This window comes from Oreochromis niloticus, unplaced genomic scaffold (assembly GCF_001858045.2).
Source record: "Oreochromis niloticus isolate F11D_XX unplaced genomic scaffold, O_niloticus_UMD_NMBU tig00002178_pilon, whole genome shotgun sequence".
Taxonomy (NCBI): domain Eukaryota; kingdom Metazoa; phylum Chordata; class Actinopteri; order Cichliformes; family Cichlidae; genus Oreochromis; species Oreochromis niloticus.
In genome coordinates, this window is record NW_020327591.1 from 24,894 (window position 1) to 46,551 (window position 21,658).

Here is a 21,658-nt window from a genome sequence, read left to right on the forward strand (position 1 = left end):
TCAATCAGCAGAATTTCTGTTGAAAAGAGTTCTGCAGAACTCTTTTCAGAATTCTGCTGAAAAGATGTTTTTGCTGAAAATAGCTGAAAAAGCTGGGATTTGTGCTGAAAAGTGGTGAAAAAACTGAAAATTTTGCTGAAAAGGGGTGAAAAAGCTGAAATTGAGTTAAAAAAGTTTAACTGTTAACTGAAAGAAATGTTGCCATAAGCGGGATTTGAACCCGGGCCTCCCAGTCTGAGAACGGATGCTCATCTCACTGAGCTAAAACACAGGTCAACCCGGCAAGGAAAATCAGTGAGGCCACTGATGATATGGCAGAAATGGGCAAAAAATATTGCAAAAAAAATTCAATATCTCAAAAAGTATAGCAGTTATGAGCACCAAAAGTCATAGCTGGAAAGAGCAGAAAGAGCAGAATTTTTTAAGATTTGAACGGTGAAAATCGGCTGAAAGCTGAGGCAGTAGTTAAGCGCCGAAAAACGTACGGAAGCAACTTGCAGATGAAGAATAATAAAGATAAAGAATAAAGAGAAACAGGAACTCAATAGTGTGGAATCCCTTGAGGGCATCCACACAATAATAATAAAGAATAAAGAGAAACAGGAAAACAATAGTGTGGATGCCTCCAGCATCCACACAATAAATCCGACGAATAGTAATATGTGTGCCTCTTGGCATAGGCACACATAATAAATCCGACGAATAGTAATATGTGTGCCTCTTGGCATAGGCACACATAATAATAAATCCGAGGAATAGTAATATGTGTGCCTCTTGGCATAGGCACACATAATAAATCCGAGGAATAGTAATATGTGTGCCTCTTGGCATAGGCACACATAATAATAATAATCAGAAGAATAATAAATCCGACGAATAGTAATATGTGTGCCTCTTGGCATAGGCACACATAATAATAATAATAAATCCGAGGAATAGTAATATGTGTGCCTCTTGGCATAGGCACACATAATAATAATAATAATAATGATAATAAATCCGAGGAATAGTAATATGTGTGCCTCTTGGCATAGGCACACATAATAATAATAAATCCGACGAATAGTAATATGTGTGCCTCTTGGCATAGGCACACATAATAATAATAAGAATAATAAATCCGACGAATAGTAATGAAGATGGAGAATAATAATAATAAGAATAAGAATAAGAATAATAAATCCGACGAATAGTAATATGTGTGCCTCTTGGCATAGGCACACATAATAATAAATCCGACGAATAGTAATATGTGTGCCTCTTGGCATAGGCACACATAATAATAAATCCGACGAATAGTAATATGTGTGCCTCTTGGCATAGGCACACATAATAAATCCGACGAATAGTAATATGTGTGCCTCTTGGCATAGGCACACATAATAATAGTCTATAATAGGCTACTGAAATATAATTTTTAATTTTTTTTCTGCTAACTATTGCTAAATAAAAGGCCATCACTGAAGTGCTGACATGTTTTGCTTTCAGGACTCTTTAAATTGATCTTGATCTCAATGACACTTCAGTATAAAATAAAACTTTCAAAGCAAGATATTTGTTTTTAACACAGCTCTCGTGATCACATCTTCTGAGTTCCTTTTTCTGTACCTCAGAAAAAGTATGTAAAAGTATGTTATATGCAGTGTTGGGAAGGTTACTTTTAAAATGTATTCCACTACAGATTACAGAATACACGCCCCAAATGTAGTTTGCAACGTATTCTGTTAAGTTACTCAATGAGAGTAATGTATTCTGAATACTTTGGATTACTTAATATATTGTCATGCTTTTTACAACTGTACTATTGCTGTGTGATTTATTACTATTACTTAAGGGTACTCGCCACCGAGCTAACATTGTTAGCTGGCGTTAGCTGAAGTTAGTTCATAGACTGCTTTCATAACTATACATGATTAGCTAGCAGGTTGTTAATGCTATCCATCAAGTCTAACAGTCTACGGTCTATGAACTATGAACTAACCAGTGTTGGGCAAGTTACTTTGAAAAACTGAGTTAGTAACTGAGTTACAAGATTCTAAAAGTAATTAGTAACTATTGCGTTACTTTAAAAAAAAAAAAGTTTAACCCTCTGGGGTCCAGGGTATAATTGGCCATTTTAACTACTTTTAATTTGACTTCTACATTTCACCTTTAAAAACTGTTTACTTTGCCTTGTTTGGTATCATCCTCTTCAGCACAACCTCACGTGTCTGAATTTACAGTTATGTTTTCATTTTGACATACTGTATTAGCACAATTGATCTAAAATCAGACAAAAAACATAAAGTCTCTATAGAATAAGTTATATATTTTACTGTAACAACCACAAACATGTTTATTAACCTGATGAATCCAAGGTCCACTACTGACGATGTGTCCCAAATTTTAACAATTTAGGATCTCTAATCCCTAAACCTAACCAGGGAAAATGGCAAGTTAGCTGGCAACGAAAGTTGAGGCACACAACGATGTGTGCTGCTGGTAAAGTTTCTGGGCTGCTTTTCCTCATAACAGCCATCCCTCAAGATTTTCTCCATTAAAAGCAATGCAATGTCCGGGATTGTAACATCTAGTCAATTTTAAAATCATATGCACAAGTTTTACAAACAACAAAGTTATTTGTATCCATTTACCTTTTACCCTTTTTTAAATAACCATTTCAAACTATTTACAGAACAATCAGCTGTTCTTCAATAAGCTGCCACACAAATTATTTGTGCCACTCCAAAAAAATAACTTCTGTCCACTATAAAGGAGAACATCACAGCCTGATACCTGCAGGCCTGACAGCAGCAGGTGTATCACTGCTCCTGTTTCTACCTGGAGACAGCAGTCGCCTCATTGTTCTGACACACAACACAAAACCATCCACAACACTACACACTAACTACACAAGACAACACATTAACTACACACTCCAAACACGCTAAACGTCACAAATCTCTCACATCTCAAAACTCGCTCTCTCTCTTTTTCTGCTCTCTCTCTGTCTCTCTCTCTCTCTCTCTCTCTCGCCGTCACTCCTAAAACTTCCCCCTCTTCCTAAACAACCAAATGTCATGTTGTCATATCACTTTTTGATTGGTCGACATGGTGCATTATTCCACCAACACAAACGGGCTGTTTTTTGTTTTGTTTTTTTATTTTCTGGTCATAAACAGAGAGTGCTTGCTGGCGCTGTCCTTAGACAGTAAACGTGACGAAACTATTGAGGAAAAAACGCTGTGTATATATTGTTTATCATGACTCTGGTTTTACGTGGCCTATCAACACAATTTAAAAATTGTATATATCACCTTGTTGCTTTGTCATCTTAAAGTGGTCATGTGATTGGCTTACCATGACTACTTACCACGGGGCGATCGTGGGCTCAAGAGTTGAGAGTTCGCCTTGTAATCAGAAGGTTACCGGTTCGAGCCCCGGCTCGGACAGTCTCGGTCGTTGTGTCCTTGGGCAAGACACTTCACCCGTTGCCTACTGGTGGTGGTCAGAGGGCCCGGTGGCGCCAGTGTCCGGCAGCCTCGCCTCTGTCAGTGCGCCCCAGGGTGGCTGTGGCTGCAACGTAGCTTGCCATCACCAGTGTGTGAATGGGTGAATGACTGGATATGTAAAGCTCTTTGGGGTCCTTAGGGACTAGAAAAGCACTATATAAATACAGGCCATTTACCATTTACTTTATTCTTCCTCAGTCAAACAGCAGCACTCAGGCGATTGTTTTGCCCCCTTGAGCTCCAGCTGTTGTGCCAAAAAGTGATTGTCTACCAGAAAGTGATTGCCGCCTGCGGGAGCGCGCAGCTGCTTAAAGCTGTAGCGCCCAGATTACTTAGGTAGACAGCTACTTCCGTGCAGCTGATATAAGGTTCGGTAAGCTGAACACAGCTTCAACCGTCTGTTTGTTGAAAAATAGTAACGCGACCGCACCGCATTTTCTTGTTAGTAACGGTAACGGCGTTGTAACGATAGGAATAGTAATTAGTTAGATTACTCGTTACTGAAAAAAGTAACGCCGTTAGTAACGCCGTTACTTGTACTTATTCCCGACACTGGAACTAACCTCAGTAATAATGTTACTTCAGTAATAGTAATAAATCACACAGGAATAGTACATCGAAGATACTGAAGTGGCAAATAACCCAGGTAGCTACGACAACTAAAACAAGCTAGCTGCAGTAGGCTAACATTAGTTTTTAAAAAGAACTTACTTCCAGATGTTTCTTTAGGTTGAAGTCTCTTGATGCTGAGAGCAGCTTGGTTGCTGACAAACAGAGTTTGCATTGCACGGTCAGTAAGAAATGCATTCCTGCCCGTACACTGCTGGCACGGGCAGGAATGCACTGCTGAGTCTATTGTGGAACTGACGCCACCAACATTGACAGGAAGCTTGCATTAGAGCCTCTTATTTTGTGTTTTGTTTCGGTTTACGGCAATGTGTGAAATTACCTAAATTAGACAGAGGATAGCCTAACATAGGAAACCGGAAAAGAACACCGTGTAATTCATTTATTTCAACAAAGTAATTGTATTCTAATGATCACCTTTTTAAACGGTAACTGTAACACAATACAGTCACTCATGTTATTGTAAATACGTAACGTCGGTACATGTATTCTGTTACTCCCCAACATTGGTTGTATGTAACACAAACAGTGGCACAATGCTTGAGTCATTCTGATGAGCAACTGTTGGCATATCAGCTTTGATGACCATGTTAGTTTATCTAAGAGCTGATTCATTTATCTTAAACTGAAATATTAGAAAACATCCTTGTCCTTGAACGAGTGGAGAAGCTCCCCTAAACATTTAAGTGCTGCTCATCCTTTATAAGTGTAGTGACTCCTGTGTTCTTAAGCGACCTGGTATTGAGTGACAATGCTGAGTGACGTGTTCATTGAAAGCCTTTTTGTGGGATGGACTGGTGAAAGTGCATTCACACAATCATTTTCTGTTGTTGTGAAAATAATTCATTGCAAGCTTACATTTTTTGTTTTATACATCAGTGTGGTCAGCGCCACACATCTTTTAACATTAATACCTTTACTGTGTTTATGTCACTTACACAGGATCAGCTACAAGACCGCCTATAGGAGAGGTGTAAGGACCATGTACAGGCGACGCTCTCAGTGTTGCCCAGGCTTCTATGAAAGTGGAGAACTGTGTGTTCGTAAGTCCTGCAGATTCCTTAACACCATTTTAGCATTTACAGTGGCTTGCAAAAGTATTCGGCCCCCTTGAACTTTTCCACATTTTGTCACATTACAGCCACAAACATGAATCAATGTTATTGGAATTCCAGGTGAAAGACCAATACAAAGTGGTGTACACGTGAGAAGTGGAACGAAAATCATACATGATTCCAAACATTTTTTACAAATAAATAACTGCAAAGTGGGGTGTGCGTAATTATTCAGCCCCCTGAGTCAATACTTTGTAGAACCACCTTTTGCTGCAGTTACAGCTGCCAGTCTTTTAGGGTATGTCTCTACCAGCTTTGCACATCTACAGACTGAAATCCTTGCCCATTCTTCTTTGCAAAACAGCTCCAGCTCAGTCAGATTAGATGGACAGCGTTTGTGAACAGCAGTTTTCAGATCTTGCCTCAGATTCTGGATTGGATTTAGATCTGGACTTTGACTGGGCCATTCTAACACATGGATATGTTTTGTTTTAAACCATTCCATTGTTGCCCTGGCTTTCTGTTTAGGGTCGTTGTCCTGCTGGAAGGTGAACCTCCGCCCCAGTCTCAAGTCTTTTGCAGACTCCAAGAGGTTTTCTTCCAAGATTGCCCTGTATTTGGCACCATCCATTTTCCCATCAACTCTGACCAGCTTCCCTGTCCCTGCTGAAGAGAAGCACCCCCAGAGCATGATGCTGCCACCACCATATTTGACAGTGGGGATGGTGTGTTCAGAGTGATGTGCAGTGTTAGTTTTCCACCACACATAGCGTTTTGCATTTTGGCCAAAAAGTTCCATTTTGGTCTCATCTGACCAGAGCACCTTCTTCCACATGTTTGCTGTGTCCCCCACATGGCTTGTGGCAAACTGCAAACGGGACTTCTTATGGTTTTCTGTTAACAATGGCTTTCTTCTTGCCACTCTTCCATAAAGGCCAACTTTGTGCAGTGCACGACTAATAGTTGTCCTATGGACAGATTCCCCCACCTGAGCTGTAGATCTCTGCAGCTCGTCCAGAGTCACCATGGGCCTCTTGGCTGCATTTCTGATCAGCGCTCTCCTTGTTCGGCCTGTGAGTTTAGGTGGACGGCCTTGTCTTGGTAGGTTTACAGTTGTGCCATACTCCTTCCATTTCTGAATGATGGCTTGAACAGTGCTCCGTGGGATGTTCAAGGCTTGGGAAATCTTTTTGTAGCCTAAGCCTGCTTTAAATTTCTCAGTAACTTTATCCCTGACCTGTCTGGTGTCTAAATCCAATCGAGAATCTGCGGCAAGATCTGAAAACTGCTGTTCACAAACGCTGTCCATCTAATCTGACTGAGCTGGAGCTGTTTTGCAAAGAAGAATGGGCAAGGATTTCAGTCTGTAGATGTGCAAAGCTGGTAGAGACATACCCTAAAAGACTGGCAGCTGTAATTGCAGCAAAAGGTGGTTCTACAAAATATTGACTCAGGGGGCTGAATAATTACGCACACCCCACTTTTCAGTTATTTATTTGTAAAAAATGTTTGGAATCATGTATGATTTTCGTTCCACTTCTCACGTGTACACCACTTTGTATTGGTCTTTCACCTGGAATTCCAATAACATTGATTCATGTTTGTGGCTGTAATGTGACAAAATGTGGGAAAGTTCAAGGGGGCCGAATACTTTTGCAAGCCACTGTATGTCTTTTCTACAACCTGAGTAAATCACGTTACCTCAAACGGATTCAATTCAGTTCAGTTTTATTTTTACAATCAAATCACAACAACAGATGGCTCAAGGTGCTTTATATTGTAAGGTACAAGTCCTACAATCATACAAAAAAGACCCAAGAAGAAAACTCAACATATGATATGACCACCTATGAGCAAGCGCTTAGGCGACAGTGGGAAGGAAGAACTCCATTTTAACTATTAATAGGTCCTCTTTCAGTAACCTGAACACTGTGATAAACTTTTTTCTCACCAAATAAATGTCACTGTTGGACTTTGCTGTTTAGACTTATTTTGTTTCCTGGTTTGATCCCCAGCTCCCTTGTACGTCTGAGAGTGTTTTCACACCTATAGTTTGTTTAATCCTGCCCGAATCAGTTAATGAGTTTGTAAACTCATTACAACAAACCACATGACAATGTTCAGTTTGCTCGCTGCGCAGATGCGCCTGGGATGGGAGGAACAAAAGTAAATAGAGGAAGAAGTTGGTGAGTTCTTAACTAGTGGAGAACACGACGAATTTACGTTCATTACATGGCTACTTCATACAGTCCTTTGCACATCTACAGTACCTACAGTACAGAATGTAAAGCATGCGTGACTACGAGGCATTTTTTAGCTCAAACTTGTAATGCAGACCTGTTAGTTGGTGAAGATCAAGGTTGGGTTACGTTCACACTGTAAACGAATTGCTCTGGAGTCCAGTTGAAACTGTACCAAGACTATCCGGTTTGTTTGGTCCAGACCTAAGTGCAATTACTTTGTTCATAGCTACACAAATGAATCAAACCAAGGGTGAAAATGAACCAGACTTTGATATAAACAGAAACACTCCAGGTCTGTAAACAAACTAGCTCACAAGTGTGCATTTTTATGTTTAACAGACTAATTCAGTCTACACTAGAAGAGTTTTATATAGATGCCACACCATTTACCTATCACATGTCATGGTCGCGGGTCGGTGACCCAGTGTTTTGAGTTTTGTACATTTATTTTTGATTTCATCATGGTTCATGACTGTTAGGGTTTCGGTTTCTGGTTTGTATTTCTAGAGCTCTAGTACTCCTGGGTTTGTGATTTCTAGTTCTTAGGTTTTGTTCTGCCCTCGTGTTTATTCTCTTGTTCCCCAGTCAGTCATGTCTCATGTCCTTCCTGTCCTTGTACTCGGTGTTCCCTCTGTTCAGTGTCTAGTCTGTGTCTGCCGTGTGCTTCCTGTTTTATTTTGACAGTCCTGCTCTGTGTTCAGCCTCTGTTCCCCGTCTCGTCTGGGTAATTAGTACCAGCTGTGTTTCCCTTCTGTCTCCCGTTTCCTGATTACTCCGTCTTATTTCAGCCCTCTGTTATCCCCTGCTCGGTGTTGCGTCGTACCCTCTTTGTGTTGTGTCTCCTCCCTTTGTGTCCTGAGTATTCTTAGTTTCTAGGTTCCTGTTCTCCAGTTTAGATTTTAGTCCTGCATTTGTGGTTTTGGTTTGTTTTTGTCACGTTTACTGCTATGAAGAGTTTCTCCAGCAATAAAGTTGCGCCCTAAGTTAAATCTCTGTTTCTGAATCCGGCATTTTGGGTCCTTCGTCTTACCTGCCACGCAGCACTAGCCATGACATTACACAACTCATTTGTACTCTAATCGGTGATTAGAGTACAAATAACAGTGTGTTGTATATACTGTTCTACACGATCTCTATGAAAAACGAAAAATGATAAAAAAGATGAGTGATTTCAAAGAAAGACTTTACTTCGGACAATTTGGAGGGAATCAGGCTGGAATATTTCTATCATCTCTTTTTTTTGTCACATGAAACATGCAGCAGAAAATAACCCACTTTGTGTGGTTTAGGTGAGGGGGATGCCTGGATCCAGGAAATGCAACACATGACACCCACTCACTAATGCTATTCACAGACAGCTAATGTCCAACGCAACTGTGTATGATATTTGCATTCTCACCTCTGTCAGGTAAGTCATAGAAAAGTCAGCTAAAGTCATCCACTTGCCCAAAAGTCAGTGGTGCACAATGGCAGTCAACATATATGTTGACTGCCATATATGGCTGCCATTGTTGTAAAATACTTGATTTTGTGATGATGTTTGCTGTCATTGATGGAATGGTGATTATCAAAATCATAATCGTCTTTATTTGGCCAAATTTGTGCAGACAAACAAGGAATCTGACTCCGGTTCACTTTGCGTTCTGCATACAAGATGTGAATGGGAATAAGTTCAGTTCCTCAGCATTATCAGTTTGCTTGTCACTTATTTATTCTGCTTGTAGGTTCCACTCGCACTACAATCAGCTGATTTTAGTTTGTGTGCCAGAGGAAGAAAGTTCCACAGTCTACTGCATCGATATGAACATGATTTGTTTTTATTTATTATAATTTAATTCATTTTATTGCACAAAAGCACGCGCACAATGGTAAAATGCAAACTTCATCCAGGACAGAAACAACTGCTAACATGCTAACACAAAGGTATTAAGCTAACCAAAAACCCAGAGTGCCGTTAAAGCTGAGCAAACTGACACTAAGTAACTGGGTAATAAAAGTAGTGATGAGCAGTCAGACTGCAGGCTCTGCTCATTTTTCTGCAGTAGAGTCACTGTGGTGATGAGTTTACACGCTTTGTGTTGGTTTTCATCTTTGCTTTGCGCTGACGGCTTTGTGTTCATACCTAAATACTCATAGAATGATCACACGTTTGTCCTAATAATGACAGGGATTTGTGTTGGTGTGTGGGGCCTCTAGGTTTATATTGTTAATTGGTAATTATGAGACAGTGTGTTTCATATCATTTTAATATCAGAGAAACATGATGTAAAAGCAATGTAATGACTAGTATAATAAATTACTGTCTCCAGCGAATAACTAAGTCACATACTGCATTACTTTAAATAAGAGTGTTCTGTGTAATACATGACCTTTAAAAACCCAATGAGAATTTATAAGAGAATCTACAATGAATCGAGTCGATAAGTGATATCAATATTGAAATCAGAATCGCTAAGTTCTTATAAATTCCCATCCCGAGTGATTATAGTCCACATAAATGACTGAACATGTGTTACATTTTTCCTGCTAGTTTCTTCTTAGACATAAAATATAGATGCTATAAAAACCCAACAAATGCACACTGTGGTTGATCAAAACCAAAAATGTATTTAACAGTGTTTGTTTGTTATCAGACAGCACTTTCTCCTTAATATTCCAACCGTAAGAGAACATGTGTTATGCATAACGTCTCTGTGACAAACAAAACCATTTTCCTGTCATATGCATTGTTATTTTCAAACTTTTTCCACTTGATGCACGCACAAAGTATGCAGGCTTGTTAAAATTGCAGTGTACATTGTGGAACAGTCGTTCAATCTCAGTAGTTATCTTTTCACAGTTACCTATATCTGCTGTAAGAGCTGTCAAAATGAAGATCAGTCGAGCTCTGTAACAAAGTCAATCTATTTCTACCTAAAGTTTGACCACAGGCAGCTGTGAATCTCTGTAAATGGAAGGAAAACTGGTAAAAGAAAAAAAAAAGACACTGAGCAAAATCTCAAACAAACTGTAAGCACAAAATGTTTCTTTAGACATCAGACAGCAAATCTAAACTATTTTCAAAGCTATGCTGTTAGTTGTCTTTGGTCATTTTGGTGAATTCATCAGGTCAATCAAATTATTTTGCATTCAAGTTGAAGAAAACCTTTATTCAGTATTGGACGTATCATCTAGTTGTATTCCCTGCTTCATGGGAACAGTCCATTGGTCAGTGCAATATTTCTCTACACAATTATTTCTGTCTGAAGCTCAAAGTACTTTGCCAGTCAAAGTAAGTAACAGCTCTTAAATCAGTTAAAAACAAACAAACAATTAAACAGAGCAGACGAAACAACAGATGTTGTTTTCAGAGGAGATATACTTGTACATGATGAACCCAGTCTCATTAAGCTTCTGCTCTTAATTGTTAAAGAAGAATCCCACAACATGCGCTCCTGGTTCTGTCACACATCTATTTATGTTATTACATCTGACAGTGTGTTCAGACAAAGAATCAACTGAAATCCTTCGTGTATTTGCATTTTTTCATGATTAAAATGCCATTAAAAGTGATCCTAAAAAGGCTTTTATTGAATTTTGTTCAAATGTTTTGATTAATCTGGGTAAAAAGTTGCAACCTCACAATGTTGTAATCAGCATAATCTCCAAAGGGATTTTTAAATGGCCTTGTTTCCATTTTCATGGAGTGTGGCATACCAGCTTTCTTCAGTTCAGTGTGAACAAGCAAAGGCCGCAGAGTAACGGGGTCCTCTCAGGGGCATTAGAGTGCCATCGCTGTGTGAAAAATTTATAAATCCTGGAGGTACCATGAGAAAACACAACTGCTTATTTGTTCTGGAATAAATAAAATATATAAACTGAATTTCTAATTTTACTCTAAAATATTTTTTCTCCACTAAAGCCATGCAGTAATCACCAGGATTAACAGAATGCAGTGACTTAATTTTGTGTACCTGTGGCCAAGTGGTAAAGACAAAGCCAAGCTAAGTGGCAGAATTACTGTTAACAACAATGTGACCTAGATTTAAAGGGCCTGACAATGCTCTTTAATTTATTTATTTATTTTTTTGCGCCTGTCCCGTTTGGCTCTTTTGCCATCAGAATTATTGTCTAAAGGCGAAGAAAGATGCCCAACGGATTTACTTTACCAAATGGACCATCCCAGCCTTGCCATAATGGTCTATTTGATTCACCTTTTATTGTTTATTTTATTTTCACTTGCTGAATACGGGACAGACTTGATTGGGGGAAAGAAAGGGGAGAAAGAAAGAGGGTGTCATGGTCCTGGGCCACGTTGGCCCAGTATTCTTAGTTTTCATGTGTTTTGTACTTTGTTCTTTCATTATGCCGTGGTTCCTAGGTTCTGCCAAGATGTTCCTTATTTGATTACCCCCCTGTGTGCCCCTCTGTGTATCTGTGAGCCCTCGTTTCCCCTCCTTGTGTTTCATTCAATGTCTTCCCCAGCCCGTTATGTCTGTCCTCTCTCTCTCCGCCTGTCTGAACCTCTGTGCACTTCCTGTTTTACTTTGACAGTCCCTCGTCAGTATGCGTCATGTTGTGTTCACTCCTGCCCTGTCTCATTATGATTATCAGTGTCACCTGTGTTCCCCGTGTGCGCCCACTCCCCTTGTTAACCCTCTGTGTATTTAGTTCCGCGTCTCCCTCAGTCCTGTGTCGCGTTCTCCCTCATTCATGGCCGTGTGTTTCTCCGTGCAATATGTTTAGTTTCCAGTTTAGTTTGTATGGTCTTCCTGTCCAGCAATAAAGCTGCGTTTTGAGTTCATTCCTGCCTCCGTGAGCTTGCGTTTGGGTCCTCATCCTGCCCGCACACAGCCGAATCATGACAGAGGGAAAGAAAAACAGCTGAGAAGAGGGACGGGGGAAAAAGGGCAAAAAACAAAAACCAACAGAATAAGCAGACAAAAAATACATATATCGATCACCTGTTGAGAAAGAAAACAGAAAACGAGAGTAATAGAATAAACAACATCACAATGATATATGGGAATATGACAGTAAATACTAAATATTAAACATTATTGTGCAGCATGTAAGATTGACAGCGCACAGTGTGCTTTGAGGTAGGAGCCAAAAAGGGTGTAGTTTGTGTGCGTGTGAGCACCCGTGTGTACACCTGTGAGCATGGACGCGCTTGTATTTAAAAGGTTCCTTCATGTAATGATCGGCTAGAGGGTGTGGGGGGGGGCCACAGCCCCGTCCTCCAGGGCATGAAGCAGGTATGGAGGAGATCAAAACTCCAGACATCCAGAGGCCCCCAGAACACAAGAGACCAAGGAAGACCAACAGAGGGGCAGCCGCGCCACTATCCCAGAAAGAGCTGAGGAGAGTCCCAGATGAGGGGTCACTCAGCAGCCGCGGAGCAGAAGCCAGGGGGGCTTGCAGTGACGTGCCCGTGAGCTCTGCCAGCAGCCAGCCGTGCCTGAGTGACCGAGCCCCAGGACGAGAGGCCGAGGGCACCCCACCCCCGAAGTGGCCCGAGCGAGCCCCAGGCCCCGGCAAGCAGCCACCAAGGAGTGAACCGGTGTGTACCTGGACGCCCATCCCCGGACACAAAGAACCACCAACGCACCGATGTCTGAGGGCGTCCGCCACCGGCAGGGGAAGTGGAGGGAGATAGGCCTCCATACCTTGGAGGGCCTGAGATGTCCCCAGAGAGGTGACGTCTGATACCCAACCTGACATATAGACACAGACATACAGGCACACACAGATACAAACATCCATTCCCACCCTCATGCTCTCATATGCAATTACTCCACACTCAGCCAACGTGGAGACAGACATAGAGAGCGTACTCTAAGAACCGGGTCTAGTTGCCTTGCCCCTGGAGGGGGAAACTGCACCCAGACCCAGGTGGTGTTACCCTTTTCCCTGCGGTGGGGAGAAGCAGACCGCCCCGACTCCGCAGCAGCAGGGAGGCCCCACATTCCAGACCCCAGTCAGACGGCCAACTCCTCCTCCTAGCTCCAGCAGGCCGCAGAGAACGGGGGTGTGAGAAGACTCCAAACCTCCCTCCACCCGCTCATATGTAGTGTTGATGTATGTGTGTTCTAAGGTGCATTTAAAACCCAGGAGGGCATGGAGCTACCTGCCAGAGAGCAGCAGGTAAGTGCATAGCCCCTCCTGCTAGCCCTCAATGTCTACGTGTATTTAAAATTGGGAGGTGGGCAACCACGCCAGGGGTGAGGTCGTACACCCTGATGGTAATTTGGATTCTGTGTGGTGTGCCCACTCCCAAGATCCTATATGTATGTGTTATGAGAGTGTGAGTAATGTGAATGTCTGAGTTGTGGGATAAAATTGAGGCAGAGGCAGCCAGAAGGGGACAGAAGGGGGGGGGGGGGGAATGCCTCCTTTGCACCCTGGTGACACACCCTTACCCCAAGGCCCTGCATGTGTGGGTGATTGTGGTGGAGCGGGAAGAGGGAGGCAGCTGGCCCCACAGAGCCCGGGACAGCTCACCCGACCCCACCACAGAGAAAACTGCACCCACCCCATCATCCACTCATCTTCCAGACTACACAAGACAATAGACGCCCAGGCTGAGATCTTCCTCCACCTCTCCTGTATCTCCCCCTCCTGCAGAGAGAGTTCCTGAAGAGAGGAAGGCTCCTACAAGATGTGACAACCTCCCCCACCAGTTGAAGAGCCCCCCAGGTGGCTCGATGCACCGGCGGCACCCTGCGCCAGGGCTGGGCCCCCATACACCCACCCGCCCACAACCCCAGCAACACACCAACCAGGACCCAAGCCCCCAAGGCCCGGCCAGGGCCCCTGCCCAGAGACGGAGTGCCCCCAGAACCTCACGCCCGTCCCGGACCCACCTAGAGGCAGCCAGGCTACCAGGTCAGTAACCCACGTCCGTCAGCACAGACCCTCCCCTAGCCCCGCTGCATGCAGCCACGATGAAACCGTCACCTAAGAGCCAACAGAGCCCTTAATAGGCCATGACCACTACCCCGGGTTGAGCCCCCCAAGGGAGATGCTCCCGGGGAACCCCCCGACGCCCTAAGCCTGTCCCTACCCCCACACCAATCACAACAGTGAAGGTGGGACCAAACTATGACCACCCACCCCCACTAGGTGATGGAGCTGATCAAAGGAGCCCAGAGCAATTGATCTGATGTGGTGGCAGAGGCTGTATCAAGACTAATGTAATCTAATAGATAATTTCTATATTGGTTAGAATTAAGATTATTTTTATTTTTCCAGTTCATGAGGACTGTTTTCTTGGCTATGCATAGGGCAGTGAAAACCATATGGGCTATATTCTTTTCTGTAGTGACATTATCTAAGCTGCCCAACAAACACACGGGGAAGTTGGAATGTTACATTTCAGACACTTCGATAAGTCTTCACATATCTCGCGCCAAAACTTCTGAACTGGTGGACAGAACCAAAGAGCGTGGATGTAATTGTCCGGTGAATTGGTTTGGCAGTGTGAGCAGTTGTTGGTAGACGTAAAGCCCATCTTGAACATCCGATGACCTGTATAGTGCACTCTATGTAGTATTTTGTATTGAATTAATTGAAGACTGGGATTTCTAATTAGATGAAAGGTTTTTAAGCAAATCTGAGACCAGAAGTTTTGGTCTAAGTTAACTGATAAATCCGCTTCCCATTTTGCAATAGGAAGTGATATTGATTCATCTGTTTTAGAAAGCATTCTGTAAATTTTGGAAAGTAATTTGGGAGTTTTAAGAGTAAGAAATTGAACCACACTTGGTGGTGTTAGTAGTTCAACTTGACCCGGTTTAAATTTCTTTTTTACTATGGATTTAATTTGTTGATATTCTAAAAATCTTTTCTTGTTGTTCCCATATTGTGTAACTAGTCTGTCAAATGAAATAAATTCTGTTCCTTCTAGTATATGTTCTAAATATTTGATTTCTTTACCACTCCAATCTGAAAAGTTTATCATATTATTGTTGCTCTTTAATTTATTAACTTTTAGTTGTAAGGAGGAGAGAGCAGTGTAAAGAACAGACTGGGAGCAAGGACAATTCTATTAAACAATTTATTTTAATTTCCCCACAAATAAAAACAAATATACAATTAAGGTAGCACTGAATAATAAGATTACATGACTAAAAGTAATAGAACTGGTTAAACAGTTCTCTAAAAAAAAACTCAAAAAAGGGAAATTATTTAAAATTAATATATATAGGAATACAGCAGGCCCAAACACACAGAACAACACCAGTCCAGTTAGTAAGTGAGCATTTACCACACAGTCCTATACACAGTCCAAGTCTTTATTCCAGTGGCTGTTCTGAAACCCAATCTCTCCTGGTTTCTGTAACAGTCTAAACCATAACTGAATAACAATCCTTCCTCAACTTCTGTCAACTAGTGTCAGGCTTCCTTCTGCAGTTGAAAATTGAAATAGAAAAATGTTATGACTGTCTAAACTGGCGGCAAGACACACAGAAACTCAGGTGCACATTCTTTATTAAACCCACACACAGAACAACTCGGAGCTTATGATGGTACCAGGTGTGGTGAGAGATCACCAGTGTTGTATGGAAGAAGGTGGGTTTAGTAAGCTGGAACAACTCCTGTGACTGACAGAGGTACAAACTGGAACAAGGAACAAAGACGTTAGTTTACAAAATAAGCCAAGAGACTGGTCTGTTTACCACAATGAACAAGCTGATAAGCTGGTAAAGTCTGAGTGGCTGAGCTGGTCTATTTTGTACTTCAACTGACTGGGGTGATTAGACAAGGTGATCCAACTGGGGAGTGGAAAAGGCTTCAAACTAAAGAGCAGAGAACTTCTCTGACTTTGGGAATAAAAACACAGACACAGACCAGAGGCTGAATATTCTGTGCTGCAAAAGCACAGAAAACACAACAGAAGCGGAATAAAACACAATGAAAGTAGGGCAAAAAAAGTATGTAATTGGGTCAGTTTATCTGTTCGTCTGTCTTTTTGTCATTTCAACATATCATTTTCAAATTCTGTGTGATGGCAGATGCCAATAATAGCTTAAGCTGATTTAATAAAATCAGGTGTTGTTCAAGTTCCCACGTGAAAATCAGTAAAAACTCTATGTTACCCATAATTTTTTATGGCTCATTGACAAACTTCACAACAATATAATAGGCCTTGGGGGACATGAGTACCTAGGTTGGCTACACACTTGACCTTGACCTTCATTGTTAGTGCTAAAGCTCAAAGTTGACCTTGGAAAAATTAGAAACCATATCGACTAATATATCATCTGAAAGGGCACAGAAAGAGGTGTATAACACACTTTACATTTTTTAAATACAGTGTCACAATGACACAATAACAGGCATCATAAAACATCATGTTCCCCCTCTGAGGGGAACAGCGCTCTCTGAGTGCTCTTGACATGAGTTTGACTTTTTTTTCATGACAATGATCCCAAACGCACTATCAGTGCAGTAAGAGCAAACATGATGTGATCTTTTTGAGTTAACTTCAAGACTACAAGCAATTAATTAATGTATTGATCTTAAATACAATCAGTCTGGTTCTAGGATTTTCCCAGTACCAGAAATAGACTATACCTGCCACGCATGTATTAATGTTACTATTTAAAGAATGAAAAGCATAGTGTAATCAAAACACTGCGAAGAATTCAATCATTCAGTCAGCAACAGTCAAAAGTCACATTTCTTTGACTTTGCAGATATCAAGAGCCCATTATTTTCCTCTGCAATTTTCAAGAGCGTTCAGCCTAATATATTTTTAACTACGTCCAACTGTCTGGGGTCAGCCCAGTCACAGGGCAAAACCTGGAGAGGGAGCCTGTGGGTTCTGGTGGTTCACAGTCTCATCAGGACCAGGATGACGACTACAACATCTGTTCTTGGGAGTTGGTGGAGGGGGACCTGGAGTGGGCTCCTCATCCTCCAACCACTGGTTTGCCAAGAATTAAGTCAGCAAGGATCAGATTGAAGCAATGGGCAGCTAGTCCTCCAACATAAAGTGCAAAAGGAAACTAACAACTACAAACTACTGAAACCTGAAATTCCTGTTTCTTGAGGATGTCTTTCAGATACTGTTCATCTATATATATATATTTTTGGCATGGCACATCTTTTGTCTTCAGTTGTTCAGTTTCCTCAGTTTTGTTTAAGAAAACACTCCACACTATGTTAAGATTTGTCAAGTTTAAGCCCTTCGTGAACCATGTTGTTAGTGTAAATATACTACAGGGTGGGCCATTTATATGGATACACCGTAATAACATGGGAATGGCTGGTGATATTAAAGTCCTGTTTGTGGCACATTAGTATATGTAAGGGGGAAAACTCCTCAAGATGGGTGGTGACCATGGTGGCCAATTAGAAGTCGGCCATCTTGGATACAACTTTTGTTTTTTCAATAGGAAGAGGGCCATGTGACACATCAAACTTATTGGTAATGTCACAAGAAAAACAATGGTGTGCTTGGTTTCAACGTAACTTTATTCTTTCATGAGTTATTTACAAGTTTCTGACCACTTATAAAATGTGTTCAGTGTGCTGCCCATTGTGTTGGATTGTCAATGCAACCCTCTTCTCACACTCTTCACACACTGATAGCAACACCGCAGGAGAAATGCCAGCACAGGCATCCAGTATCCGTAGTTTCAGGTGCTGCACATCTCGTATCTTCACACCATAGACAATTGCCTTCAGATGACCCCAAAGATAAAAGTCTAAGGGGGTCAGATTGGGAGACCTTGGGGGCCATTCAACTGGCCCACGACGACCAATCCACTTTCCAGGAAACTGTTCATCTAGGAATGCTCGGACCTGGCACCCATAATGTGGTGGTGCACCATCTTGCTGGAAAAACTCAGGGAACGTGCCAGCTTCAGTGCATAAAGAGGGAAACACATCATCATGTAGCAATTTCAAATATCCAGTGGCCTTGAGGTTTCCATTGATGAAGAATGGACCCAATATCGTTGTACCCCATATACCACACCAAACCATCACTTTTGTTGTTCCAACAGTCTTGGAGGGATCCATCCAATGTGGGTTAGTGTCAGACCAATAGCGGTGGTTTTGTTTGTTAACTTCACCATTCACATAAAAGTTTGCCTCATCACTGAACAAAATCTTCTGCGTGAACTGAGGGTCCTGTTCCAATTTTTGTTTTGCCCATTCTGCAAATTCTGTGTGCCGATCTGGGTCATCCTCGTTGAGATGCTGCAGTAGCTGGAGTTTGTAAGGGTGCCATTTGTGAGTAGCTAATATCCGCCGAAGGGATGTTCGACTAATGCCACTCTCCAGTGACATGCGGCGAGTGCTACGCTGTGGGCTCTTGCTGAATGAAGCTAGGACAGCCACTGATGTTTCTTCATTAGTGACAGTTTTCTTGCATCCACATTTTGGCAAATCCAACACTGAACCAGTTTCACGAAACTTAGCAAGCAGTTTGCTAACTGTAGCATGGGAGATGGGTGGTCTCGTAGGGTGTCTTGCATTGAAATCTGCTGCAATGACCCGATTACTGCGTTCACCAGATATCAACACAATTTCGATCCGCTCCTCACGTGTTAACCTTTTCAACATGTCAATGGCTGTGGACAAAGACAAACTTGTAAATAACTCATGAAAGAATAAAGTTACGTTGAAACCAAGCACACCATTGTTTTTCTTGTGACATTACCAATAAGTTTGATAAAAATAATTAGGTGGGGTGGCTGTAGCTCAGGTGGCAGAGCAGGTCAGCCCCTAATCAGAAGGTCGGTGGTTCGATCCCAGATTGCCTCCTTGCTGCATGTCAAATATCCTTGGGCAAGATACTAACCCCATGTTTGCCTACTGGTGGTGGTCAGAGGGCCCGGTGGCGCCAGTGTCCGGCAGCCTCACCTCTGTCAGTGCGCCCCAGGGCAGCTGTGGCTACAATGTAGCTTGCCATTGCCAGTGTGTGAATGTGTGTGTGAATGGGTGAATGACTGAATGTAGTGTAAAGCGCTTTGGGGTCCTTAGGGACTGAAAAAGCGCTATACAAATGCAGGCCATTTACCATTTTAAAACAGGTTCTTCTTCTGTGGAGCTGGTGTTGAGGGAACAGGTTCTTTCAAATCTTGAATTGTGGCTCAAGGCTGTTGTATAGTACAGAACATATATTGCAAAAATGATTACTATAACATTAAAATTGGTACATATTAATTACACACAGTATTTGCAGTATAATTTGTTCTTTAGTAAATAAAACTGTGGTAATATGAAGACTGTTAACAATGAAAATGCACTTAATTGCATGAAAAGCTATTGAAGTTAGACAAATCATTCAGAGTTTAATAAACTAATAAATTTTTCATTAGCAGCACAAGCAGTTTTACTGGCTTTTTTGGGGGGTTTTTAATTTCTGTACCACAATTAAAAATGAGGTTTTCACAATTGATTGATGTTAATTGATACTTGCTCATATAATGAAGAAGCAGCAGAGGAGTAGGCAGAGTATTTCTTGCAGTGGAAATGCACTTCCTGTAGTTTGCCTTAATTTTATTATTAATCTTGTTACACAGTAACATGACCGGAGTGAGCTGAACCTCTGTGTGGTTTTCAAAACATAAGATACATGAAGACCTTCCTAAGGAAGCACTGCCTGCCTGTGTGCTTAAAAAAATACAAGCAGCATTTACACCTTCTTAGTAACCATTGAACTGTATATAGAAGTGAGATCCTGAAAATGTACAATTACATGAATTTGTAACTCAGAACATTCAAAATATTCAAACCTGTCCAAAACAATGTGAACATTAACAAAAGAAAATTTCAGTGACCATACTTTGTATTTTTCTAGACACCCGCATTTATTCGGTAAAAGAACCCAATTATCCACCCCAGATGGTAAACTCTATGGCACAGTGTTATCTTTTCTTGTTGATGAAAAGCCGTGAAAGAGATTCCCTGAAGGGGAGGGGGGCACAAAGACGAGTATATTGTGTGTCTTTTATTCAACATCTACTTGTAAACAACTTTATTAGTCTCTCCTGCATGGCCTAGATAAATACCCTTTGACTCCATTGTGTGACACTACATCCCCCACCTTCCCACTCTAAACACACACACAGCTTTTTTCTCCCATTGGCTGAGTAGTTGGAATGCCGGAAGCTAATTCTTAGGTCTTAACTACAAAAACATGGCTGCCTGGTCTGCTAACGTTAACATCCTGGGACAGGTCTTTTGTTGCGTGATATACACAGCTTGAGCTAATTGAAAGAAGAAGAAGTAGAAAAAAAAGGGGAGGGTTTGATTTGAGTTGGGGGCTTTCCCTGTTTCCTCTCTCTTTTGTTGGCTCTGTTTTTGTGTCTATTTATCTCTCAGATAAACATGTAATTCTGTGCAGGAGATAGTGTAAGTTTTCCTACAATACCTTTTTAGGTAAACTTACACTATGGATGTTTCTTTTCTTGCAGTGCTTTAAAAAAAAAAATCAAATCTCTTTTTAAATCTCTGCCTGAGGCCATTGTATCCTTCCTTGGGGTCATTTCTCTGTGGCTTAGCCTTTTCTTCATTCTTGTTAGAACTTACTGTCCTGTCTTCCAGATGCTGGACAATTTTTACTGCACAGAGAAGCTTTAATCAAATTCCAAATACACTAATAAGTGTTTATTTATACACACATACATACACTTATACATGCACACACACCTCAAGCTCGGGTCTGACACCTATAAAAACTGCATCGGACTGCAGTTTAAAGAAGAAACTCAAGTCAAGTGGCTTTTATTGTCATTTCAACCATGTACAATAGTACAGTACAGAGGGAAATGAGACAGCGTTCCTCTGAGACCCTGGTGCTACATATGATATATAGCAGATAAACACAGGACTACGTAAAGTGCAATGTGCAAAAAATAAACAAGACAAGACAGTACAACACTAGACTGAACAGGACACAAAACAGTGCGATGGAAATGTGCAAAATCCTGAGTATTGTGCAGAGGTAACTTGGTGTGCGTGTGTGTGTGTGTATAAAGGTGTGTGTGTGTGTGTGTGTGTGTGTGTGTCAGTCCAGTCACTGAGTGTTCAGGAGTCTGACGGCTTGGGGAAAGAAACTGTTCTACACCACAGACTTCAGCCACTGCACAGAGACCTCCATCTTCAGAAGTTTTCTGATGACTCTGCAGTGGTTGGATGCATCAGCAGGGATGATGAGTCAGAGTACCGGGCTGTGGTCGACTCCTTTGTCACGTGGTGTGAGCAGAATCATCTGCAGCTCAATGTGGCAAAGACCAAGGAATTG

General features: G+C 41.6%; 1 protein-coding gene across 1 annotated transcript in view; it reads left to right on the forward strand.

Annotated features, from left to right (window-relative positions):
- Positions 1-5,060: 5,060 nt before the first annotated feature.
- The window catches only part of LOC102079740 (multiple epidermal growth factor-like domains protein 11), a gene marked incomplete at both ends in the record, with an annotated part of 92,464 nt that continues 75,866 nt past the window's right edge, over positions 5,061-21,658 (forward strand). Inside the window, 1 exon segment of the mRNA XM_025904516.1 lies at positions 5,061-5,161. Coding sequence (XP_025760301.1) covers positions 5,061-5,161 — 101 coding nt within the window.